The sequence below is a fragment of the Nicotiana sylvestris genome, chromosome 4, assembly GCF_000393655.2.
Source record: "Nicotiana sylvestris chromosome 4, ASM39365v2, whole genome shotgun sequence".
Classification (NCBI taxonomy): domain Eukaryota; kingdom Viridiplantae; phylum Streptophyta; class Magnoliopsida; order Solanales; family Solanaceae; genus Nicotiana; species Nicotiana sylvestris.
The window spans coordinates 97667193-97687862 of NC_091060.1; the positions used below are offsets into that span (position 1 = coordinate 97667193).

Below are 20670 nucleotides of genomic sequence, written 5' to 3' on the forward strand. Positions count from 1 at the left end.
AATCAATAGTTAAATGTACCGTGTTTAGATTATTCTAACGTTAACTTGCCTAACAAGTGAAAGTGCGTCATTACGATCCCGATGGTGGGATTTTCGGATCATGACACTAAAGCAAAATTCATTTTTGCAGTTAATTTTCATGTCCAATATAACACTTGGCTTTAATATATAACTACGAAGTATAAAAATTTAATGACAGATGGAAAATATATAAGGTGCGAAAGAAATACAGTAAGAGACTTCACGGGCAAGTATTAAACAAACAAACAAACAAACTTATGTAGTATATTGATACACAACCCAATTAACAAACAGAAAAGCCACGTCACACGAGTAACACACAAACCTAAGAACTGATCATAATCTGTTCCATGGTTGTAGTTTTATTGTTATAATTACAATAACTTTTAGAACACACACTTAATACAGAGACACAATGCAGTTTTTGTAGTGAGAATATTCTTAACAGTTGCAAGGGTCACAGGTGCAGTTTGATCCACACTTGCACCCATTTCCTCCTTCTGCTGCTTTCTCTCCGAATTCCTCAAAGCTGCAACATTTCAAGTAATCTTTTTCAGTATTCTAGTTTGAGTTTAAATTTTATACACTGAACAGCAAGGATGGAGGTAGATTCGGCTTAACCTAATATAACTTTTGCTCAAATAATATATTTGTGTCAAGAAATTTATTAAATATGTATACAAACTAAAGTTAGCTATTAACATATGAAGTTATCATTCTAAAATCTAGCAGATAACTTGTAAGAGATGAAAATAACCGTCTATCATAAATGAAAACATGTTAAATTATAAGTTAATACCTCCTAATTTCAAAATTTAATTACTTTTTCGACCTTATTTTTTCCGCAAACTTCTAACCAAAAGGCACAGGGAAAAGTAAAGTAAAATTGGAAGACAACGTACCTCTTCATGGGAGCAACACCCTGAATGATAGTAAAGCTAGTGGATTTCTCCAAGTCTGGGTACATCCCACATCTACAATTTCATCAACAAAAAAAACACTAGTTACAATCTTTTTTTTATTTATAATTTCGTATACTGTAATTTTTTTTCAACTTCAACTTCATATACGGATTGTTTCAACTTCAACCAAGTATTATATGTATGAGACGAATCATCGGTATTTCAAATATTAAAGTTCAGATACTGATAAAGAAAATCAGTATTTGCATATTAACTTTAGTATTAAAATTTATATTCAAAACACTTACCCTCCGCCACTGCCGCAATTGCAGCTAGATCCACATCCACAGTTTGATCCGCAGCCAGACATTGTTTTCTTATGTTGTTGGGAGATAATAAACCTTTAATTTGTTGTAAAAGAAAGTTTAATCACTAAAGCAAATTGTGTGGTTAGGTGAATCATAGGGTGGGGGGTTTTATAGAGGGGAAGGGAGGACAAAATTGGTAATTACTTGCGTGACAAGTTGACAAAATCATGGTAGAATTTGTAAACTAGTGTTTAATAATGTCTGAAATATCTCTTTAGAGGAGAAAGGCATGAATATAGACGACATTGAGAGCTTGAGAATGAAATTTTCATTTATTTTATTTTTCAGTCTTAATTAAGGAAATAATTGATCGTCCTACAATAGTTGACATTGATTAAATTATGTAAAGGATAAAGTAAACGTGTGTCCCTTAATTAGTTTGGCTGCAATAACTATTAATTAGTCATTTAGCTACGTTTAAGAATAAATATGACTTTCAACCATAGTAATGTTTGGGGATTCGGTTAGGTACCGTTTATGTTCTTTAATTTTATGTTCGTTAAATGCCGCTAATTTGAAACATTAATGTATGGAGAGAAAAAAAAGAATTCGGGATATATTTTTTAGGTGAAATTTCAACTCTCACACTGACATAGGGTTCGGCAAAATCTAGGATTTGTAGACTTTTCTCGCTCAAACATATTAAAGGAATTTTTACATTCCTATGCCACGTATGAAATCTTATTACCCTCAATGTTTAAGGTTAGAGATAATTACATTTAGTATACTAAATTACCATTTATATATCATAATTTAAAACAGCGATATAATTAATGCGGCATTTATATGAGGCATAATTTTTACCTTCCTATGCCACATATGAAACCTTATTACCCTCAATGTTTAAGGTTAGAGATAATTACATTTAGTATACTAAATTACCATTTATATACCATAATTTAAAACAGAAATATAATTAATGGGGTATTTATATGAGGCATAATTATAGGACAGTATATTCCCACGTTTCTCTTTCCTTTCAGATCAACCCCCCCCCACCCTCCCCACGTTTCACCTTTACCCGTAACTCCTCACTCCCCCCTCCCCCACGTTTTACCTTTACCTTTCACTCCCCCACGTTTAGCGTCTGTTTTCTTCTTTACAGAATAAAAGCTACCCACATTCTTCATTATTCTGCATTTAAATTCACCAAATATTGAAGTTATCATTCTACAAAAAATTCGCTCCCATCTTTAGTCAAGTTGAAGTTAAACTATGAAGAACATCAAATCTCCCAAAAAAATACCTAAAAAATCTACAGTATGTGATATCCCCTCTTTCGATTTGGGTATTTTAACACCAAAATCACCACAAAAACAAGTAAAATCTACACATGCAATGGAACCTACTACTCACAGTTCATCTCCTAGACAAATCCGTGCCGAGATGAGAACAAAGCAAATGCACGATGTAGATGCTGGAGGAAGTGCTACACCAGGCGGCAAACAACTCAAAAGAAAGGGGAAAGAGGTATGTGTAGATGACGACTTTGCTGAAGATGTCCCTAAAATTCCAATAGTTAAAAAACTCAAGTTGTCTCCTGCTTCCTCAAAACAAAAAATGAAGAAACAGTCCAAAAAATTCCCAAAATTGGTTCAGAAAAAAAATTGGTGAAGGTAAACATTTATTATTTTCGTTTCCAGTTTTTTAGTTTTGTTTTGGATGTAAAAATCTCTGTTTTAAGTGTTTTGGTAAATTGTAGATTAGTTTTCTTAATTTTATAGATTATTTGTAGTTGTGATTTTGTACAGTTTATAATTATAGTTATTTTGTAGTTATATTGTCGTTAGCTTTTAAATTTTGAAACAGAGCTGTAGTTACTTTTTTTTTCCTGCATTTTTGTAGATAATGTTTATATTTGTAGATGTCTTGTAGTGTTTTGTAGTTATATGTGTGGGTTGTATTTTTTTGAAGCAGATTTGTATGTATTTTTTCTTCCTGATTTGTTTTTAGTTATTTGTGTAGTGATTGTGTAGTTATATGTAGATAATATGTAGATTAATGCTTCATTTTTATGCAGTTTACTAATGTGAAATAATTTATCATTTTGCGCAGAATGGATACTATTTTGCCCCATATAATGTGGATTATGGGGTGCTTAGATTCCACACTTTGTGTGATCCTAGCATTCCTAGCCAGATAAAAGAGTTATTGTCTCCAAATGCTTTAAAGCTTTTTAAAAACACTTGTTTTGGTTACTTACTGTCTCTCCCCTCCATTTGCATGCAAAACCAAGCTATTCATCTTCTGATGAAGTATGAACTGTCTAAGTCTAATGAATCATTTTTTTCAGTCCACTTGAAGGGAAAAAAATTAAATTTTTCATTGAGAGAGTTTAGTTTAATTACCGGTTTAAATTGTGTGAATCAGTTTACAGATTATGGATATACTTCTAGTTATGTTAGCAAGTTAATGCATAGTTATTTTCCTCACAAAAAAAGAGTAGAGAAGTGGTATTTAAAAAACATAGTTACAAATAGATCTTGGGTAAACGATGAGGATGTAGTCAAGTTGTGCATTCTTTATCTTTTGGAATTTTTTGTTTGCCCTTATGACAAAGATCATGTGTCTTTTATAGACCACTTTAGGTTCTATTTGGTAGAGTCTGGTCAGTTTGAGTCATACCCATGGGGTATTAAATCATTCAATCAGGTTATGGAATCCGTTAGGCATCGTCTAAATTCCCGTGTACATTTTTATCTCATACGGGGATGCTCATTAGCATTGCAAATGTTGCTCAACCGTCAGCACGGAGCTTGCTACGAGGTGTTCTGACTCAATACCTCGCATATTAAGATGGTCAGCTACTAAGGGGCAGATTTGGTTAACTGCCTTTGAAGAAAAGATGATCAAGCCTGAGTAGATTAAGGTATTTTTTCGGTTTTGCATGTTGCTACATTTATCTTCATAATATCTACAATTAGTCTACATTTTCTGCCTTCGTGGAACTAACTATTTTTTTTCATCATTCAGTTCACAAGCATGACTGAATCTGGAGAAGAGATTGGAGTGCTTACTCTGCCAAACAAGATTGAGTAAGAAGATGAACAAGGTGCACAATCATCAGAGGTTCCAAATGCTGATTCTCCAACATTGGAACCCAAACATACAGATTGTCAAGAGGACAAGGAATCTGTGGCTAAGAAGCTCAGGAAGCTAGAAAAGGGAATTGAGCAGGTAATATTATTAACTACAATATATTTACATATTTGTTACAATTTATCTACATTTCATAACAATTTATGTAGTATACATTGTAGTTAAATAGTAGAATAATTCTATAGTCAGCCCTGTTGGGATTGCACACATTGTAGTTAAATTGTAGTATAACTGTAGCAATTTGTAGACAATTGTAAAAACAATACTGCCTCGTACATAACTAAACTGATTTGTAATTTATTTGAATAAAATTACCAACTAACTATATTTTTAACTTTTAGGTTGATGGAAAGTTAGAGGATTTTAGGAAGGCTGTATTTGAGGAACTCCATGACCTTTGAGTGTTTATAGATGATTCTGTGAAGAGTGTTTTGAATTTGATAAATAGGAGATATGATGTGGATGAGGCAAAGGTAAGAGTTGACATATATTTATATACTAAAACAAATTATGACATATGAAAAATATACTCAAACTAACATAAAATCTTTAGTTTATTGGTAGTTCAACCAAAAACAATGACCAACAACAAGGAGTGAACAACCAGCAATTTCAATTCAATATTGGTGATCAAGTGCATGCAAGCACAAGCAACACAAATATCTACAAAATACCTACAAATATATACACTTAGTATAAAACTTTAAAGAGCATAGTTTTATTATTCATATTTTATGTACAACTTCTTACATATATCTACAACTTTCAAGGCAGCATTATCTAGTATTATTTACCTTTTTTTAATTATAAATTGAAGCTGCAGTTTGTCCAGAACATGTTCCAGCACATGTTGACTTATATCCAGGATTTCAAGAAGCAGTTGAGGTAGAACAAGCAGGTATAATATCATACTGTCATTCAGAATAAATAATTGTTGTTTATACAATTTTACATTCCTGTTAAGTAAGTTATGTTTTATGTAACAGATATTGAAGATATCAATGCACAGTCCCCAATTCACGGAGTGACTTTAGCAGCTCAGACAGAACAAGTCATTGAGAAACAGCTAAATGAAGGTGAAGATGCACAGCATTTGGATGAAGTTGTTTCTGAAGGATTGGGCATTGATAAGAAGGGTGTGACATTGGATGACTTTGAGTTGCCAGACAACTTAACACAATTGGTTAAGTATGGCGAGCCCATGTCAGTTGAAGCAACCCCTATTCATCCGGGGAGAAGCAGGCAACCGGGGAAACATGCACGATCACCTTTCATACCTCTATATAGTTCTGGAGGCAGCAGCTCTATTGGACCTAAATTTTTCTACCTCAAGCACCCCTTCACAACTCTTATAGGTAAAAATGTAGATTCTGATATGTTAGATAAGTTCAACAAGTGGTTATACCACCGTAGTGACAAAGTATCTAAGAGGTATGAATGCTTAATTTGACACTTTCATTTCAGCATTTTAAAGTTTAAATATGTAATTCATTCTGTGATTTTTTTGATTGGACATTTATTTGTTGTTACAGGAGGAAGGCTCCCTTTTCCATAAAGGATAACCAAATCAAGCCTTGGTTAGACCTTGGAGTTGAAAAAGTGGATAAGAAGGACTGATTTTATTCCCTTGCTCACCCCGGACCAGTCCTCAATGACTCGGTAAGTATCAAAGAATAAATTCACAAGATATATTTTGTCTTCTATTTTGTAGTATAATTGTAGTTATATTGTAGATATGAAATATATGTGACCATGCCTTTTATTATAAATTGTAGATATAATATAGACATTTCTTATAAATGCTGCTCTTATTATTTGTAGTGTGATTGTATTTAGGTTGGACCTTATGTATCATATTTGATGATGAATTGTATGTAAAAATTGTATTATTTGGTAATTTGGACAGAATTGGTATATCTGTATTTCATGATTGTAGTTAATTTGTAGTTAAATTATAGAGCAAGTTGAAGACTTATAATATTAACTGTAGTTTAAATGTAGATATTATTGAGGCCTTTGTGGTAGTTGTTGTGTTCCATGTGTTGCTGTGTATAGCAACTAAAGTGTAGCTATTTGTTAGATTATTTGAATTCTGACTTTGTAGTTTAAAGTGTAGCTGCTTTGTTGATAATTGTAGTTATACTGTAGCTTATAGTAGATTTTATTTTATTTTATTTTGCAGCACATTGATGTTATTATGTATTACCTGAGAAAAAGAGGCAAATATGGCCCCAACAACAACAACACTAGGTTTACAACAACCGATTGCTTGTTCAAGTCAAAGATTGAACAAATCTATGAGAAGTTCATAAGTTCTCCGCCAGAAAAAAGTATTCGGTTGTTAAACCCGATGATGATGTTGCAGAATATATTCTTGGGTATAGACTTCTTGCTAATGTTGCCTGGGATGAAGTTGACTATGTCATCATGCCCGTGAACATTGTAGAGAATTTTCATTGGTTGTTGGTCATTTTCGACATAACGTACAGGCAACTTTATGTGTATGATTCCATGGTGTCTTCACACCATCATAATGTTGTTGAATCATGTGTTGATAAGTTTTCAATCATTATCCCTCTGTATTTGTCTTGCACTGGTTTCTACGGGAAGCGTAAAGACATTGACTTCAAGACCACAAAGGCATACATTGAGAAACCAGTTACAGACCCTCTCAACATACAGTGGATGGTTGCGGAGATTCCACAGCAAAAGGAAGGATCACTGTAAAAAAATTATTCTCTCTTTCTAGATGTTTAATTTTTTTTTTATAATCATTTGTTAAATAATTAAATTTTTTTGTCTTATGCAGCGATTGTGGTGTATTTGTGGCTGCTTTTGCGGAGTATGTTAGCATTGGAGATTTGTCAATCCCTTCAGAAGACCTTTCAGATATCGACTAACACCATAGACGTTATGGAGCTCTCCTATGGGACTATGCTACAAAGAAGCAAGAAGATGGGTCAATCAGTGAAAGTGAGATTACAGGCAGGCTAGCAAGGAGGAAGGGTTCTCCTGCTTTGAATGAGAAGACTAGAGTCCAGAGAAAGAAGAAATAGTGTCATATTTTCCTAGTTTAGTTGATACCAATTTGTAGTTGAACGAGAATACACTACTTTATGATCAAAATTTTTATTTTTTTATTGCAGCATACCTTTTTGTTTTGTTATTTTATCTTTCATTATTAGTTGTTCACTTGAATATAAATTCGTTTTTTACATCACCGTATCTTCATTATATTAAACATGAGTATTTTGATGTTAGAATACTCATGTTTAATAATTATCTTCACAACATCTACATTTTGGAAATACTCAATGTAGTTATTGTATATAATTTTGTAGTTGTATATGTTCATAATTTTTATGAAATACCTTCAAGTTCTAGGTAATCTCTGTATATAACTGTCAGTTGAAGTTAAATTACACAACAAACAGAAGAAATAAATACTCCAATCATAGAAATATATTATCCACAATTTATCTACAAATTATTACCAAGACTACAATTTAACTACATTTAACCTATATTTTACCTACAATCTGGAAACACTTTACATTAAAGTTACTTTTTTAATATCAGTTGTATTGTAGATAATAAATATTAAATTTAATTACACTATATCAAATACAAATTTAGATGGCTGACACAATACATAAAAGCATATTAAACACACATAAACAAATTGTAGTCTACTTCATGATGATCTTTAAAAACTTAAATAATTACACAAAAAATCTGCTAACTTTAACTCACTAACAGTTAGCTTGAATAACTGTTCTAACTACATGATATTCATTTCTTCTTGGGCACATTCTTGCAAGATCTTTTGTTATGCCCTTCACCTCCACAATTTTCACATGACACCTTGTACTTCTTTGATTTTATTTCATCATATGTTTTATATCTTTCCTTTTGAGGTCTCCCTGGCTGCCTTTTATCTTCCGTCGGTGGATTTACTACCTCATCCAAAATATGTTGTGGCACATTCCATTTGCTTTCATAAGGAAGAGGATTTACTGGTATTTCATACGTACGCAGAAGGCTCTCCCTTGTGTAATACGAGAGCAATAGTTTTCATATTTTTCATTCATGTGCCTTAATGCTGCCAAAGCGCATCACATGGAAGTTCTTCAAGTTGGAATTGGCCATAGCTACATTTCTTGTTTTCTAGACACATAATGTACCGCTTCACACCATCTAACACAGTATGTATATGATCTGTTGAAGCCCTCACCTACAATTGCAGAATAAACAGAAAAAATATTATCTCAATCATAAAAATAGATTATCTACAACTTATCTACAAATATTCTACACCTTATCTACAACCTACAATTATCTACAATTTGACTACAATTTATTTACAATCTAGAAACACTGCATATTAAGTAATTTATTTTTTCTGCACCAAATAAACAGATCTTACCCTAAGATTCTGAGATAATGTTCTGTTGTTCTCTAATTCTTTGTTGAATTTGGACCCAAGAAATGTGAAAGTACCCTTCGCCTTCAATAACTTCTCGTTGGTCCAACATTCTAGTAGTGTCCACATATACTCTAAAAGGTCAAATATCGGCAGCTCTCTTGCATCTTTTTTTACAGCGTTCAACGACTCTGCAATATTTGATGTCATTGTCCACGTTCTATTCACTGTTGCATGTACTCTTGACCATCTATGATAGCTAATATCATATAGGTAAGATTTCACACGCGGGTCTACCTCTTCAATCTTCGACATCCTTTCATTAAATTCATCCAGAGTGTATGACCGTGCTGTAGCAAAGTACAATTCATATAATTATAGATGACCCTTCTTGAATTTTGATCTTATATTTGTCCAAATATGCCACATGCAAGAGTAGTGTGGTATGCCCGGATAGACAATTGATGTTGCCTTCAGTATACTCTCATTCCTATCTGAAACAACACACATTGAAGGTCTTTCACCATATGCCTGCTTAAATTGCTCAAAGAACCACTTCCAAGATGCGTCGTTTTCAGAATCAACCACAGCATATGCCAAGGGCAATATTGTACCTACATTATTAATTCATAAAATATTAATTGGCAGCTTTGAAAATGTATATAAAAATATAAATACATAACAACTACAATATATCTTCATAATATAAACAATTTATCTACATTTCATGTAATAGCTACAAAATAACTACAAAATTACTACAATGTATCTACATTTTATAGACTGCCTACAAAATAACTACAAAATTTTTACACTTTTTACCTGCTGCACTCATGGTGCTTGTTGTCAGCATAATCCCCTTGTAGGCTGACTTTAAGAATGTCCCATCAACCACTACTATTGGCCTACAATGTTGCCAACCACTTATTGCTATACTAGCATCCATGTAATAGCAACAAATGCGTATAAGAAGCATTCATTTGCTGTCTTCTTCAATTTAACAACCAAACCAGGATAAGTCTCCTCAAGAATATAAAAATATTTGGGTAATTTGCTGTAGGAGTCAGCCGGATTCCCTCTCAAAAACTGTAAAGCCTTTTCCTTTGCTCTCCATGCTTGCATGTAGCTTAGGTTCACTCCGTGTTCGGATAACATGTCAGTTTGTATGTCCTTTGGTGTGTAAACAGTCTCAGGATCACAATACTTTGGAATGACCATTCTACCAACTACAGCTGTAGTACGTTTGCGTTGTATGAATGTTTCGTCCATTAAGGAGCATGTGTGTTGTCGGTTGAAACTTCTTATCTTGAACATTGCGGAATCATTAATTGACGTTGCCTTGAAGTGCCATTTACAGTTTTCACCAACGCATACAAGCCAGTAGCTACAAAAAAAATACAATATTTAATACAGATTATAAATGTAGATGCAACAAAAGGACTGTTTTAACATAAAGTAACATAAACTACAATGTAACTACAATTTATCTACAATGTTTAAAAAACACATATCTTGAGTAAAACACTGCTTTTAATGATCTTTTCTCCACAAATATCTTCATACCTTCTATGACTAGATCTTTTAACTCTGAACTGGAACTTGTGCATCGCAGAAAAGTGCTTCATTGCAGCAGCTACAGTTTGCTTGTCCTGATACACTTGTCCTTCTTCAATAGCAGTTGCGTAGATTCTGTTATTATTTCACTTTGATATTCCTCTATAGCTGGAGAGGATGGCATATCAAGTAACTTTAGGGATCCAGACGAACATGCATCAAAATAAAGATAAACAGTGTCATTATAATTTTGTAGAATCTTTGTAGATAATTTGTAGATATAGTGAAAATTTTGTAGTCATCCATTTTAGGATGTCAGACATTGTAGTTAAATTGTACTATTACTGTTGCAATTTGTAGAAATTTGTGAAAACAATACTGCTTTGTACATAATTAAACTGATTGTATTTTATTTGACTAGATTTTGTTCTAAACATATATTGTAGTTTTATTTGAAGACAACATTTTGAAATCAACAATTTCTAATCATAGATTGTAGTTTATTTTGTCGTATAAATGTAGTAACTTTGTGGATAATTTTGAAAACAATATTGCTTTATTCTTTCATTAAACTGATTTGTAGTTTAATTGTAGGTAAATGTAGTAATTTTGTAGATAATACCGTAAAATTATAATTCTATGCAATTCGAACTATACAAACCTGCACTTGTGTTATCATTGGTGATTGTCAATTCCATATTGAAATCTCGTACACTTATACATAACGGATATGAACCTAAGTTTTTATTCTCTTTTTTGGTCTCCATACACACACGAACCCCCATATCATTCTTAATCTCCATTGGGGGACAATTGTCGTTCACCATGTATTTGATTTCTACAATTTTTTCTGAAGTATCAAATCTTCAAGATTCAATCTACCACAATGGCATCAACTTCAAATTCTCTAAATCTGTCATAGTTATCCCAATTCCCATTCAATTGTAGCATGATTGCAATTTTGGACATGATTGCGTGTTGTTGCTGATGTATTATTCTAAATTTTTTAGTTTTTTTAGATTTCTAGATTGAGAGAAAAAAAAGATGAAGAACAGATATATGATCGCCAATATGATTTCTGAAAACAACGAAGAACAGAATATAGCAATGTTGAGTTGTTGAATCACGAAGATTTGAATTCTACAATTTGAATTCAGTTTGTTGAAGTTGTTCGTAGTTTGTTGAAGTTGTTCGTACTTTTTTAAAAAAAAAAAATTGAATTGTAGTTTAAGAGTAAATTACGCAGATGCGAAATCTCCTTTCCGTTTCAAAACTTGAATTTAATGTAGAATCAATCAATCCCAAGATTCTTTCCTGATTTTTCGCGCGTTATTAAGGGAAGATTTTGCCCTATTAATTCCTAATAAACGAATGGTACAGAAATTGTAGGAAAAATATGGACTATGCAGGTAATTTAGATACTATGCACATATTTGGTAATAAAGTTTCATATATAGGAAGAAAAAACATTATCCAATTGGTATCTTTTTTTGGGAGACTTGTCCAAAGTGCCTATCTAACATATTTTATCTGATGCGATTTGTGTTTGAATAGGATAGACCAATTATTTTATTCGATTGAATAATTGCTCAATTTTCCGTCTCAATCATTCCAAAGTATTGCTTTTTAGAGTTTTTTGAATCTTGAAATTTACGCTAAAAAACAACTAGAGGGAAAGCGTCTTTGTTATATTCTCCAATATCATCTCATTTGATGGTAGTAGGAACCCAAATGAATTATTAATTTGACATAATTACTCAGTGATTCAAATACTTAAAAACCTAACAAAGTGACCTTACTGCCACAATCAACTAAGATTCAACCATTTCTCCCTTTGATCCATTAACAAAAATATTTGCAAGAGCTTGAACACAAAATAGTATGCATCAAATAAGAGGGGTAAAAGAGTCTTGAGATGACTATGAGATACCCATAACAGATTCCTTTTTACACTTCTATTTTCAACCGTTCAAGATGGTATTTCACCAATCATCAATCCCCTTTTGCTTTTGGAGAATACATATCTTTTACGAAAGAGGGGAAGCATATCACTCTTTCTTACACGATAAAAAGTTTGAAGATTCTTTTTTTACTACAACTACAATTTGCTAATCTGATTGGCTACATGACATCATGGACTATAATATAAATCATATACAATATTAAGTTATTTACATATAACTTAAACGTTATCAAACGTTGTTGCTTACCATAAGAAACCACCTTTCGATAGTTTCAATTATATATAATTTAAAGGTTACTTGAGTATGACTCCATTGCTTACCTATAAGAAACCGCCTTTCGATAGATTCAACTCCGTTGAGAAATCTGAAAATGAAACTAATAATTGTTTATTCATAACATGCTAATCAAGAAGTACGCAAAATAATTCCAAGTCAGAAAGAAAATTACCTCCTCGGAAGAAAATTGCCACGGTATTGTGGAAAAAAAAAGGTATTACATTTTCAAGGGAAAGTATACTGAAGCAGATATCTCCTAATAATATAGATTAGATGCTCACAAAAGCAGAATCCTGATGAAGAACTATACCATCTAGTTGTAGTCTGTTTGATTGTTCACCACTGATAAGCATCCTTAGACCATCTTTCAGTTCTGGTACTCCTTCCTCTAGGACTGCACTAACTGGGAAAATGGGCACACCAGACACCCTGTGTTTTAGCTCTTTATAGACCTCTTCAGCCCCATCTTCGTCGATTTTGTTAGCCACCACTAAGGATGGTCGATCTGTCAAACCCTCTCGATAGTACTCGAGTTCCAAAACCAAGTCATTTAGCTGCTCCCAGGGTGGTATTCCCTTGTTATCACCCAATGCTGCAGCCAAGTCTACCACGTAGGCTAGAACTTTTGTTCGTTCTATGTGCCGAAGGAAAGCATGCCCAAGCCCACGATTTTCATGGGCTCCTCTTATGAGTCCTGGGATGTCAGCTACAGTTAAAGAAAAATCGAAATAATTTAAGTTGCCTAAGTTAGGCCTCAATGTTGTGAACGCATAATCACCTACAGTAGGTTTAGCCTTTGATAACGCCCCAAGGAGGGTACTTTTGCCGGCATTTGGCATCCCAACAAGACCTATATCTGCAATGCTCTTTAGTTCTAACACAAAGACCGCCTCGGAGCCAGGCAAGCCAGCACCTAGTGATGCATGATCATAATCATCAGATACTTCATCATCAAAATTGGCTCCCTTTGGCATCATCTTTGACGCTTTCCCCTTGGACAGGTTTCCTAAGCCACCCTCCCCTCCACGAGCAACAACTATTCGTTGGCCTTGTTCTGTTAACTCTGCCACATCATATTCTATATGTTCAGTTTCTTCCAACTCATCTTCACATTCTGTTCCCATAGCATCTTCACCATCTTGATCTTCCATTTGTCCACAGCTTTCTTCCTCCCAATTGCTCAAATCATCATGATCACTTTCGAATTTGCCTCTAGAAAGTGAATGTTTCGTGCCAGAATTGATTGGCGAAGCACAATTTCTTCTCCTTGCTGTAGTGGATTCTTCACCAGCAGAAGGTCGACGTCCACTAAATTTGGCTTTCTTCTCAGCTTCTGAACTGGTTTGGTACGCCGGAACTGATAGTGTAGAAAACTCTGACGACTCAATATCAACTGTACCTGGAAGCTCCCAAGGGTCCAACTCAGAACTTGAACTCTTCTCAACTGCAGATGGAAGTTCACCCTCTACTAGATGAATTACAGTACCTACAGGAACTTGGATCACCTACCATACAAGCAAGCCGTCCTTAGTTCAGGTTTGGTTTAAAAAAAATGGTATACATATGCCAAAGACTGAAGATCAAGAGAGAGACAAATGTTAACCTTGTCAGCTCCTCTGCTTCCTATCATATTTTTGGAAGACCCGCTTCCGCCTCTCTTTGCATTCTGAAACATGTCACAAACAATTAGGTAACCAAGATGCAAAATGCCACACATATCTATCAAATGACATGGACGATCCAATTAATAAAGAAGTTAAGTGTGCAACAGACATCATGCAGTAGGGAAGAAAACACACAATGTGATGCTGCAGACCACTCAAATCCCAGACTGCAGGGGAACACTCTAATATCACGTCACCACCCCTTCCACCATTCCCACCTGCATCCAGTACAAAAATGAGGTAAGAAGAGAGAAATCCTACAACTGGTAGCTATAGCAAATCAAGCTTGTCTGCATATCTTAAATGAGTTACTTACAAAAGGTGTTGTACGAAGAAAATTAAAAGAAAATAAGAAACAACAAAAGAACAGAGTTGGAAGATAATGCACAAATAAACCTTCTGGGAAAATTCTCTGGAAAAAGAGGTAGAGCAACTTAATTAGGAGGTCAACATTGAAAAGTCATTCCTTAAGCCAGTGTTATTATAAGTCATTGTTTACAGCAATGAAGCGATGCGACGCAAGGGTAATTGTTTCAGGAGTGAAGTCCAAGGGGAACACACAGCGATGGAGAATGGCAGAAGTGAAGTGAAATTATGAACAAAGACTCAATCATGTGCTGGAAAGAAGTGTGCGCTTCAAACGATGACACATAAAGTTGCAATTTCCACTTCCCTGAATGACTAGTATTTTAGAGGGGTTTCACTTGCATACCAAATTACCCCTGAATCATAAGATTCTCCGCTAAGACTCAAACTTGCAATTTTCAGCTCATTATAAACCCAACCTTCAGTTTTCTCAATTCCCGGCTTCATAAAAGTTTTAACTGTAGCAACTTGCATAAAGCAGATTAGATTAAATTACTATTCTCCATCTGTCAGGTTAACATGCCAATCTCAAGGCAAGTAAACAAAGCACAGCTAATTTTTCAATTATGGTGTATGAGTTTCTCTTTTATTTATTTTTTTCTATATTTGAGGATATGACAATTCTAACTATACAAATAATTGCTTTTCTTTGTTTATTGAATTTTTGCTACAAAAAAGTACTTCAGGCTTCCGACCAACGGATGAAGTAATTAGTCTTGGGACTAAAGCCGCAGGAATGGTTGTTTTTGGTTCAATCTTCACTGGTAAATAGTTGATATCTTAAATTCAGGTTAGATATCTGATGTATTGGATGTCTAACTTTAACCATTTACCATGGTGGTAAGTTGGTGAGTGTCTTGATTTGGTTGATAGTTGTGAGAATGCACGAGAGAAAAATCTATTATTAACAATGATACAATGAGTCCTATATATAATACATCTTCTACTCCTACTACATATGGGAATTAGGACATATTCTACTCCTGTTACATGTGGGACTATGACATATTCTATTCCTACTATATATAGGACTAGAACTATTTACACATAACTATCTAACACTCACCCCAAGGCAGTGCATAAAAATCATATGTACCGAGCTTGTTACATATGTACTAATACAAGGCCACTAGATCCCCCGAGCAACAAAACCAAGTGGTTGCTGATAAGCAGAAGTTGGCCAAAAGGTCGTCGGGAAAATTTTAAAATAGTGAGAATAAGCCGAATTCCACACTAAAAAATAGGTTTTAAAACACCACAAGAAAACAGAAACTTTTATGAAATTACCGTTCACGGCGGAAATCACTGTTCACGCCGGGAAAAATAAAAGTTGTCAGAATTTGATGTAATTTATATGGGTAGGCTCGGAATAACTGGACGAGCAAGTTGTCCTCAAGAAATTTTGTCAAAAAGTGGCCGGAATGGATCACACGCGTCAGAAAAGTTATTGTAGCTCGTCGGAACCCTAGTTCTGACGACGCGTGGAAGTACGCGCTTTCTGCCAGAGCGATTGACTGAGGTGGTAATGTTGATTTGTCGACATTACCATCTTGTTTGGAAAAGTTAGGCGACAAATCAATCTTAAGTCGTCAACCGGAAAGACGCACGGTGACTGACTTTTCTGTTCAGATGGGACTGGAATTTTTGGGGTTTGATCGCACAAGGGTTTTGGATCTAATGGTGGTACTAATATATGCATAGTATCACTGTAGCAGTGATAAACCCTGGGAACAAGACGAAGTTGCCGGAAAATTGCATGGCGATGAGATCTTTCTTCCCGGATGTCGTTGGAATGACGCACAACAATAATTTTCTCACTGAAGCTTTGATACCATGTGAGAATGCACGGGAGAAAAATCTATTATTAACAATGATACAATGAGTCCTATATATAATACATCTTCTACTCCTACTACATATGGGATTAGGACATATTCTACTCCTGTTACTTGTGGGACTATGCCATATTCTATTCCTACTATATATAGGACTAGGACTATTTACACGTAACTATCTAACAATAGTATCTTAATTGTTAATTCAGTCAGTGAGTGTGTCTTGTGTATTTCAAACATGTCGAGTAAAAGATAATAGTTAACCAAAAGATCTTATGAAGAACCAATGGACGAAATGCACAGCCAATCAATGTTTTAACAGAGAAACATTGCAGGAGAAAAAGAGCATGCAAGAGATGAATGATAATAAAACTGGACATAAAACTTCAATTAGGGGAAAGAAAAGGATGAACAGATGGAAGATGGCAGTCTAGTTACATATTGCCTCCCCACCACCCATGAGGTATGAACTGATTAGAGAACATACCGTCAGGTTTGCCACGGCGATCATGTCGACTACGACGAATACTGGTACAACCGTTGCCACCATCACCTCCTTTGGCCCATATACGAAAGCGATCTATCATTCTCCTTTCCTGTAAAGAAACTTGTATAAACGGACAAAGGAATACTGGGATATAAGAGTATGTATATCTAAAGAAGTACTTGTAGAGGGAGAGAAGTGGAAGCATCAAGAACCTGTAGAGGAGCAAGCTTTGTTTTCTTGTGAACAATGTCTGAGAAAGAATAAGTTTTTGTTAGCCATGGAGACCGCAAGCATCTTTGCGAAGTCTTTAAGTAGAGGACCTTCTGGCTAAATGACATATCCCTGTTTTACTCTGTAATCTTCCAAATTTCCAAGATTCCACGCTATGAAAAAGTCATCTGATTCTAAGATTTCATCACCTGCTAGCATGAGTTACAGAAAAAATGCAGGAAATATCAAAAATTTATGCAAGTGATACATTTAACCTCCAATCAAGATAATAAAGAGAAAATCAAGGCAGCCCAGCTTAGGTATTCAAAGAAGATCAAATAATCCATCTCCATCCAAAAAATAAAAACTATGGGGAATGACACACATGAAATTTGGCAAAAAAGAATGTCTTCATTGAATCAACTAGTGCGGTATTTTCTTCAAGAAGCCAAACCGACACAAAAGATAGTGAGCAAATGAGTGACATCCTGATACTTTGGCATGACAGCTGTTATATATGAAGTTCTTAATGAGTGTATGACAACAAATAATTGCATCAAATGTAGCAATGTTGAAGCCAGAACAAAAAAGAAAAGCTTCTAAACTATCCAAGAGCTAAGTGCTAAGTCTACCATTTAGTTAGAGCAAATTTGTGATACACTTATGCACTTGATACGTTCTGGAATTGGATAGGCAATGGAATGCTTGCGGGAGCTGGTACTTCGGGTTTGAGTAGTTGTATGTGAGTGTTAGAATGAAAAGTAGCTGATTAATAACTAAGTTTTCATCTTTACAATTGAGTCCAGTTAGTTACTTATTATTCTAGATTTTCTTTATTTCACTTTGGTCCCTAGTGTCTTCTTCATATACACACACACACACACACACACACACACACACACACACACACACACACACTGAGTTAGCCATTTTCAGAGCTATGAATGAAACCTGTATTATCTTTGCCCTAGTTTTTCTTTCTTAGTTGTAGCTTTCTTTTCCTTCCTTTTTCAATTTATCAGTTATTGTATTAGCACGTAAAATTAGTCAGTTCAATTACGTGAATAATTCAATAATAATAAACTTATTTTGATTTTAGTTTTAGACAGTGAGACTAGCATATGTTGTTTCTAAAACTACATGGCCATGAAACATTTGGATGAACTTCAAATACTTTAACTTATTAGACCTTCTTCTTAACTTTAATGCCTGAACCTAGAAAATCCCAAGTTCTTTCGAGAATTTTATTAAACATTTGCCACAATGTAATTTTTTTTAAAAATATGCATAAACAAGATCAGATTAAAGGCCGCAAAAAATGAAGATAAAACAAAATCAGGTTTCTACGCGTTAATATGAATAAGTCAGAATTTACTGTCTACTACAATTTATGCAAAGTATACAATAAAGGTGCTGGTGGGTGAAAAATTACCATTACTTAATGGGTTAGTTCAGCACGAGTTGGAATTACAGGTACAAGAAAATTCCCAAAAGGAGAATCAAAGATCCTGAAATTGCCAGTGCAGGCGTCTTGTTGTGCTTGAGCTAGTGCTGAATTCTTAGCCTGTTGTAGCCTGAGATTAGTGATGCTGCTTGTTTGTTCACCAATCACCACTACTGGTTTATGGCTAGAGGTTGTTGCTCTTCTTTTAGGTGGTGGAATGATAGCCTTACGTGGAGGTTCACCGTCAATTTTCCTTCGCTTCGCTTCAAAAGGCATGCTCCGCTTGAATGAATATTTCCTGAAAATTCCCAGCTAATTGGCTTTGCGTGAAAGACGGATAATCAATGACAGCATTAACGTCTGACGAGAAATAGAATCACAAAATTCTTTCAAATTCTCAAACTCGTCGTCCCTAATTCCCACAACCCTAACCCTTTAAAAAAAACCTTGCTTCAATCTAAGGTTAAGGTTTTAAGGAATTCTACTTAATTGAATCCAAAATAAAGATGGCGAGGAGTTGTATGCAGTCATTGCTGGAGGTGGTGAATTCGGTGATTGAAAATTTTGTACGCCCTTTGGATGTTTAGGTTTTTTAATAACATCCGGGTCATGGGTATGGATCTTTGGGTCATGGCGTGGGTTTAATAAAATGGATATGCATTGGGGTTTTAAATTTAGCCAATAGAAATATGACACGTAATAAATAATTAAACTTTTTTTAAATTCCAGATAGGGAGGTTAGTTTCAAGGGCATAAATGAGTTAGAAAAAATAACAATAGGGGCAAATTCGGCAGAATAGGTGAACAACAACAAATTCACTCTAATCCCACACAAGTGGGGTATGAGAAGGGTGGAGTGTAGGCATAACTTACCCATACCTATGGTTGTGCAATAGGACGGGTCGGTCCGGCTCATCCCAATCCCGTCACATCCCATCCCATTAAATATTAAACGGGACATGTGATGGGACGGGCTGCCCATTTTGTCCCGGTAGGCCGGCCCGTTAAGGTCCCGTCCCATCCCGCCAGCCCGCGTGAAATTTTTTATTTTTGTTAAGAAAGAATCGTTGGCCAACAGCATTTTTTTCAAAACTAGTCATTGGCAACGGCTATTAAAAGTCATTTTTGGCCCCTACCCCTCCCTCCCTCTCCCCTCCCTCCTAAACTTTGAATTTAATCCCTAAGTTTATTAAATTATACTTTGGCCCTATTTTTAATTATAAATATCCTCGTCCTTCTTCATTTCCCAAAAAAAACAATCATTCTCTCTCAAATCTCTAACATTCTATCTATATTCTTCTCTCAATTTTCTCATAATCAACTACGTTTCAAGTATTTGGGCAAATTTTTGGACCAACTTTCAAGCTCCAAATTAATTCGTCAGGTTTAAGTTTCAATATTTAATCACGGTGCACTCATTCCATCTTCTAATTTTAATATCTAATGTTTGCGTATCATTTTAGTGCTTAATTTTTGTGTTTACTTTATTTGTTTTATTTTCGTGTTTCATTTGTGTGTTTAATTTTTGTGTTAACTTTTCTAATTTATTTTCGTATTTAAATTATGGCTCCTAAAAGTATATTTGGCATAACCAACTCATTTAAAAAAGAGAATCTTACGGAAATGTCCCTAATAAGTCCTAACTTACTAACATCTAGTCATTAATCATAGACGTACCAAAACTAGCCAAACACATATAAAAATTAATAACCCAAATAAATAAGGTTCTTTCTCTCCAAAAATCACATGCAAACATTTCCTTTCATATTTTTAAGCATGAACAGGAACATTAGATGAAAGACGGAAAGGAAATTTCATGGATGAGGTAGCAAACAAGGCGATAATTAATATATATATATATATATATACGAGATTCCAATATATATAATTTTTCTGGTGGGGTGAAGAAGAAAGAAAAAAAAGGGGTCAGGCACCCGGGCAAATTAATGGTGGATCCTGTCTAAACTCATTACAGTATTTTTGACGAAATTTATGTATACACAGTACATGCGAAAAAGAATTAAAGTTTATACATATAATAAGATGATGCTTATTAT

At 34.5% G+C, this 20670-nt stretch overlaps 2 protein-coding genes and 1 long non-coding RNA gene across 5 annotated transcripts; all 3 read right to left on the reverse strand.

Moving 5' to 3' along the window:
* Positions 1–254: 254 nt before the first annotated feature.
* LOC138889153 (uncharacterized) lies at positions 255–1375 on the reverse strand. Its single transcript, XR_011406871.1, has 3 exons — positions 1232–1375; positions 924–995; positions 255–550 (listed from the first exon to the last, which is right to left on the reverse strand). It is a non-coding gene; the product is annotated as an uncharacterized lncRNA (long non-coding RNA).
* A 7111-nt stretch (positions 1376–8486) lies between these two features.
* Positions 8487–9648, reverse strand: LOC104236769 (uncharacterized). The gene is made up of 4 exons (XM_070173218.1): positions 9636–9648; positions 9296–9427; positions 8817–9163; positions 8487–8624 (listed from the first exon to the last, which is right to left on the reverse strand). The coding sequence occupies exons 1-4, from the start codon at positions 9646–9648 to the stop codon at positions 8487–8489; spliced, it is 630 nt and encodes a 209-aa protein (XP_070029319.1).
* A 2920-nt stretch (positions 9649–12568) lies between these two features.
* LOC104236768 (probable GTP-binding protein OBGM, mitochondrial) lies at positions 12569–19205 on the reverse strand. 3 transcript variants are annotated; one of them, XR_713501.2, is made up of 7 exons: positions 18602–19204; positions 17172–17378; positions 16960–17068; positions 14407–14489; positions 14211–14273; positions 12780–14112; positions 12569–12695 (listed from the first exon to the last, which is right to left on the reverse strand). XR_713501.2 is itself a non-coding variant. In XM_009790777.2 (6 exons), the coding sequence occupies exons 2-6, from the start codon at positions 17295–17297 to the stop codon at positions 12877–12879; spliced, it is 1617 nt and encodes a 538-aa protein (XP_009789079.1). In that variant the 5' UTR covers positions 17298–17381; positions 18602–19205; the 3' UTR covers positions 12697–12876. The 3 variants fall into 3 exon arrangements, 2 of the variants coding, with proteins under 2 accessions (XP_009789079.1, XP_009789078.1); XM_009790777.2 differs by lacking the exon at positions 12569–12695 and having other exon boundaries at positions 12697–14112; positions 17172–17381; positions 18602–19205; XM_009790776.2 differs by lacking the exon at positions 12569–12695 and having other exon boundaries at positions 12697–14112.
* Between the last annotated feature and the right edge of the window lie 1465 nt (positions 19206–20670).

Excerpts from the sequence above, each read along its gene's own strand:
- LOC104236769 (XM_070173218.1), bottom strand. Across the intron at positions 9,164-9,295 it reads TGTTTCAGATAGGAATGAGA|CACGGTCATACACTCTGGAT; the intron begins GTATACTGAAGG and ends ACTTTGCTACAG. Across the intron at positions 8,625-8,816 it reads CATTATCTCAGAATCTTAGG|GTGAGGGCTTCAACAGATCA; the intron begins GTAAGATCTGTT and ends CTGCAATTGTAG.
- LOC104236768 (XM_009790777.2), bottom strand. The coding sequence starts at position 17,297 with ATGTCATTTAGCCAGAAGGTCCTCTACTTAAAGACTTCGCAAAGATGC. Across the intron at positions 14,490-16,959 it reads TCGCCGTGGCAAACCTGACG|GTGGGAATGGTGGAAGGGGT; the intron begins GTATGTTCTCTA and ends TACTGGATGCAG. Across the intron at positions 14,113-14,210 it reads GAAGCAGAGGAGCTGACAAG|GTGATCCAAGTTCCTGTAGG; the intron begins GTTAACATTTGT and ends CTTGTATGGTAG.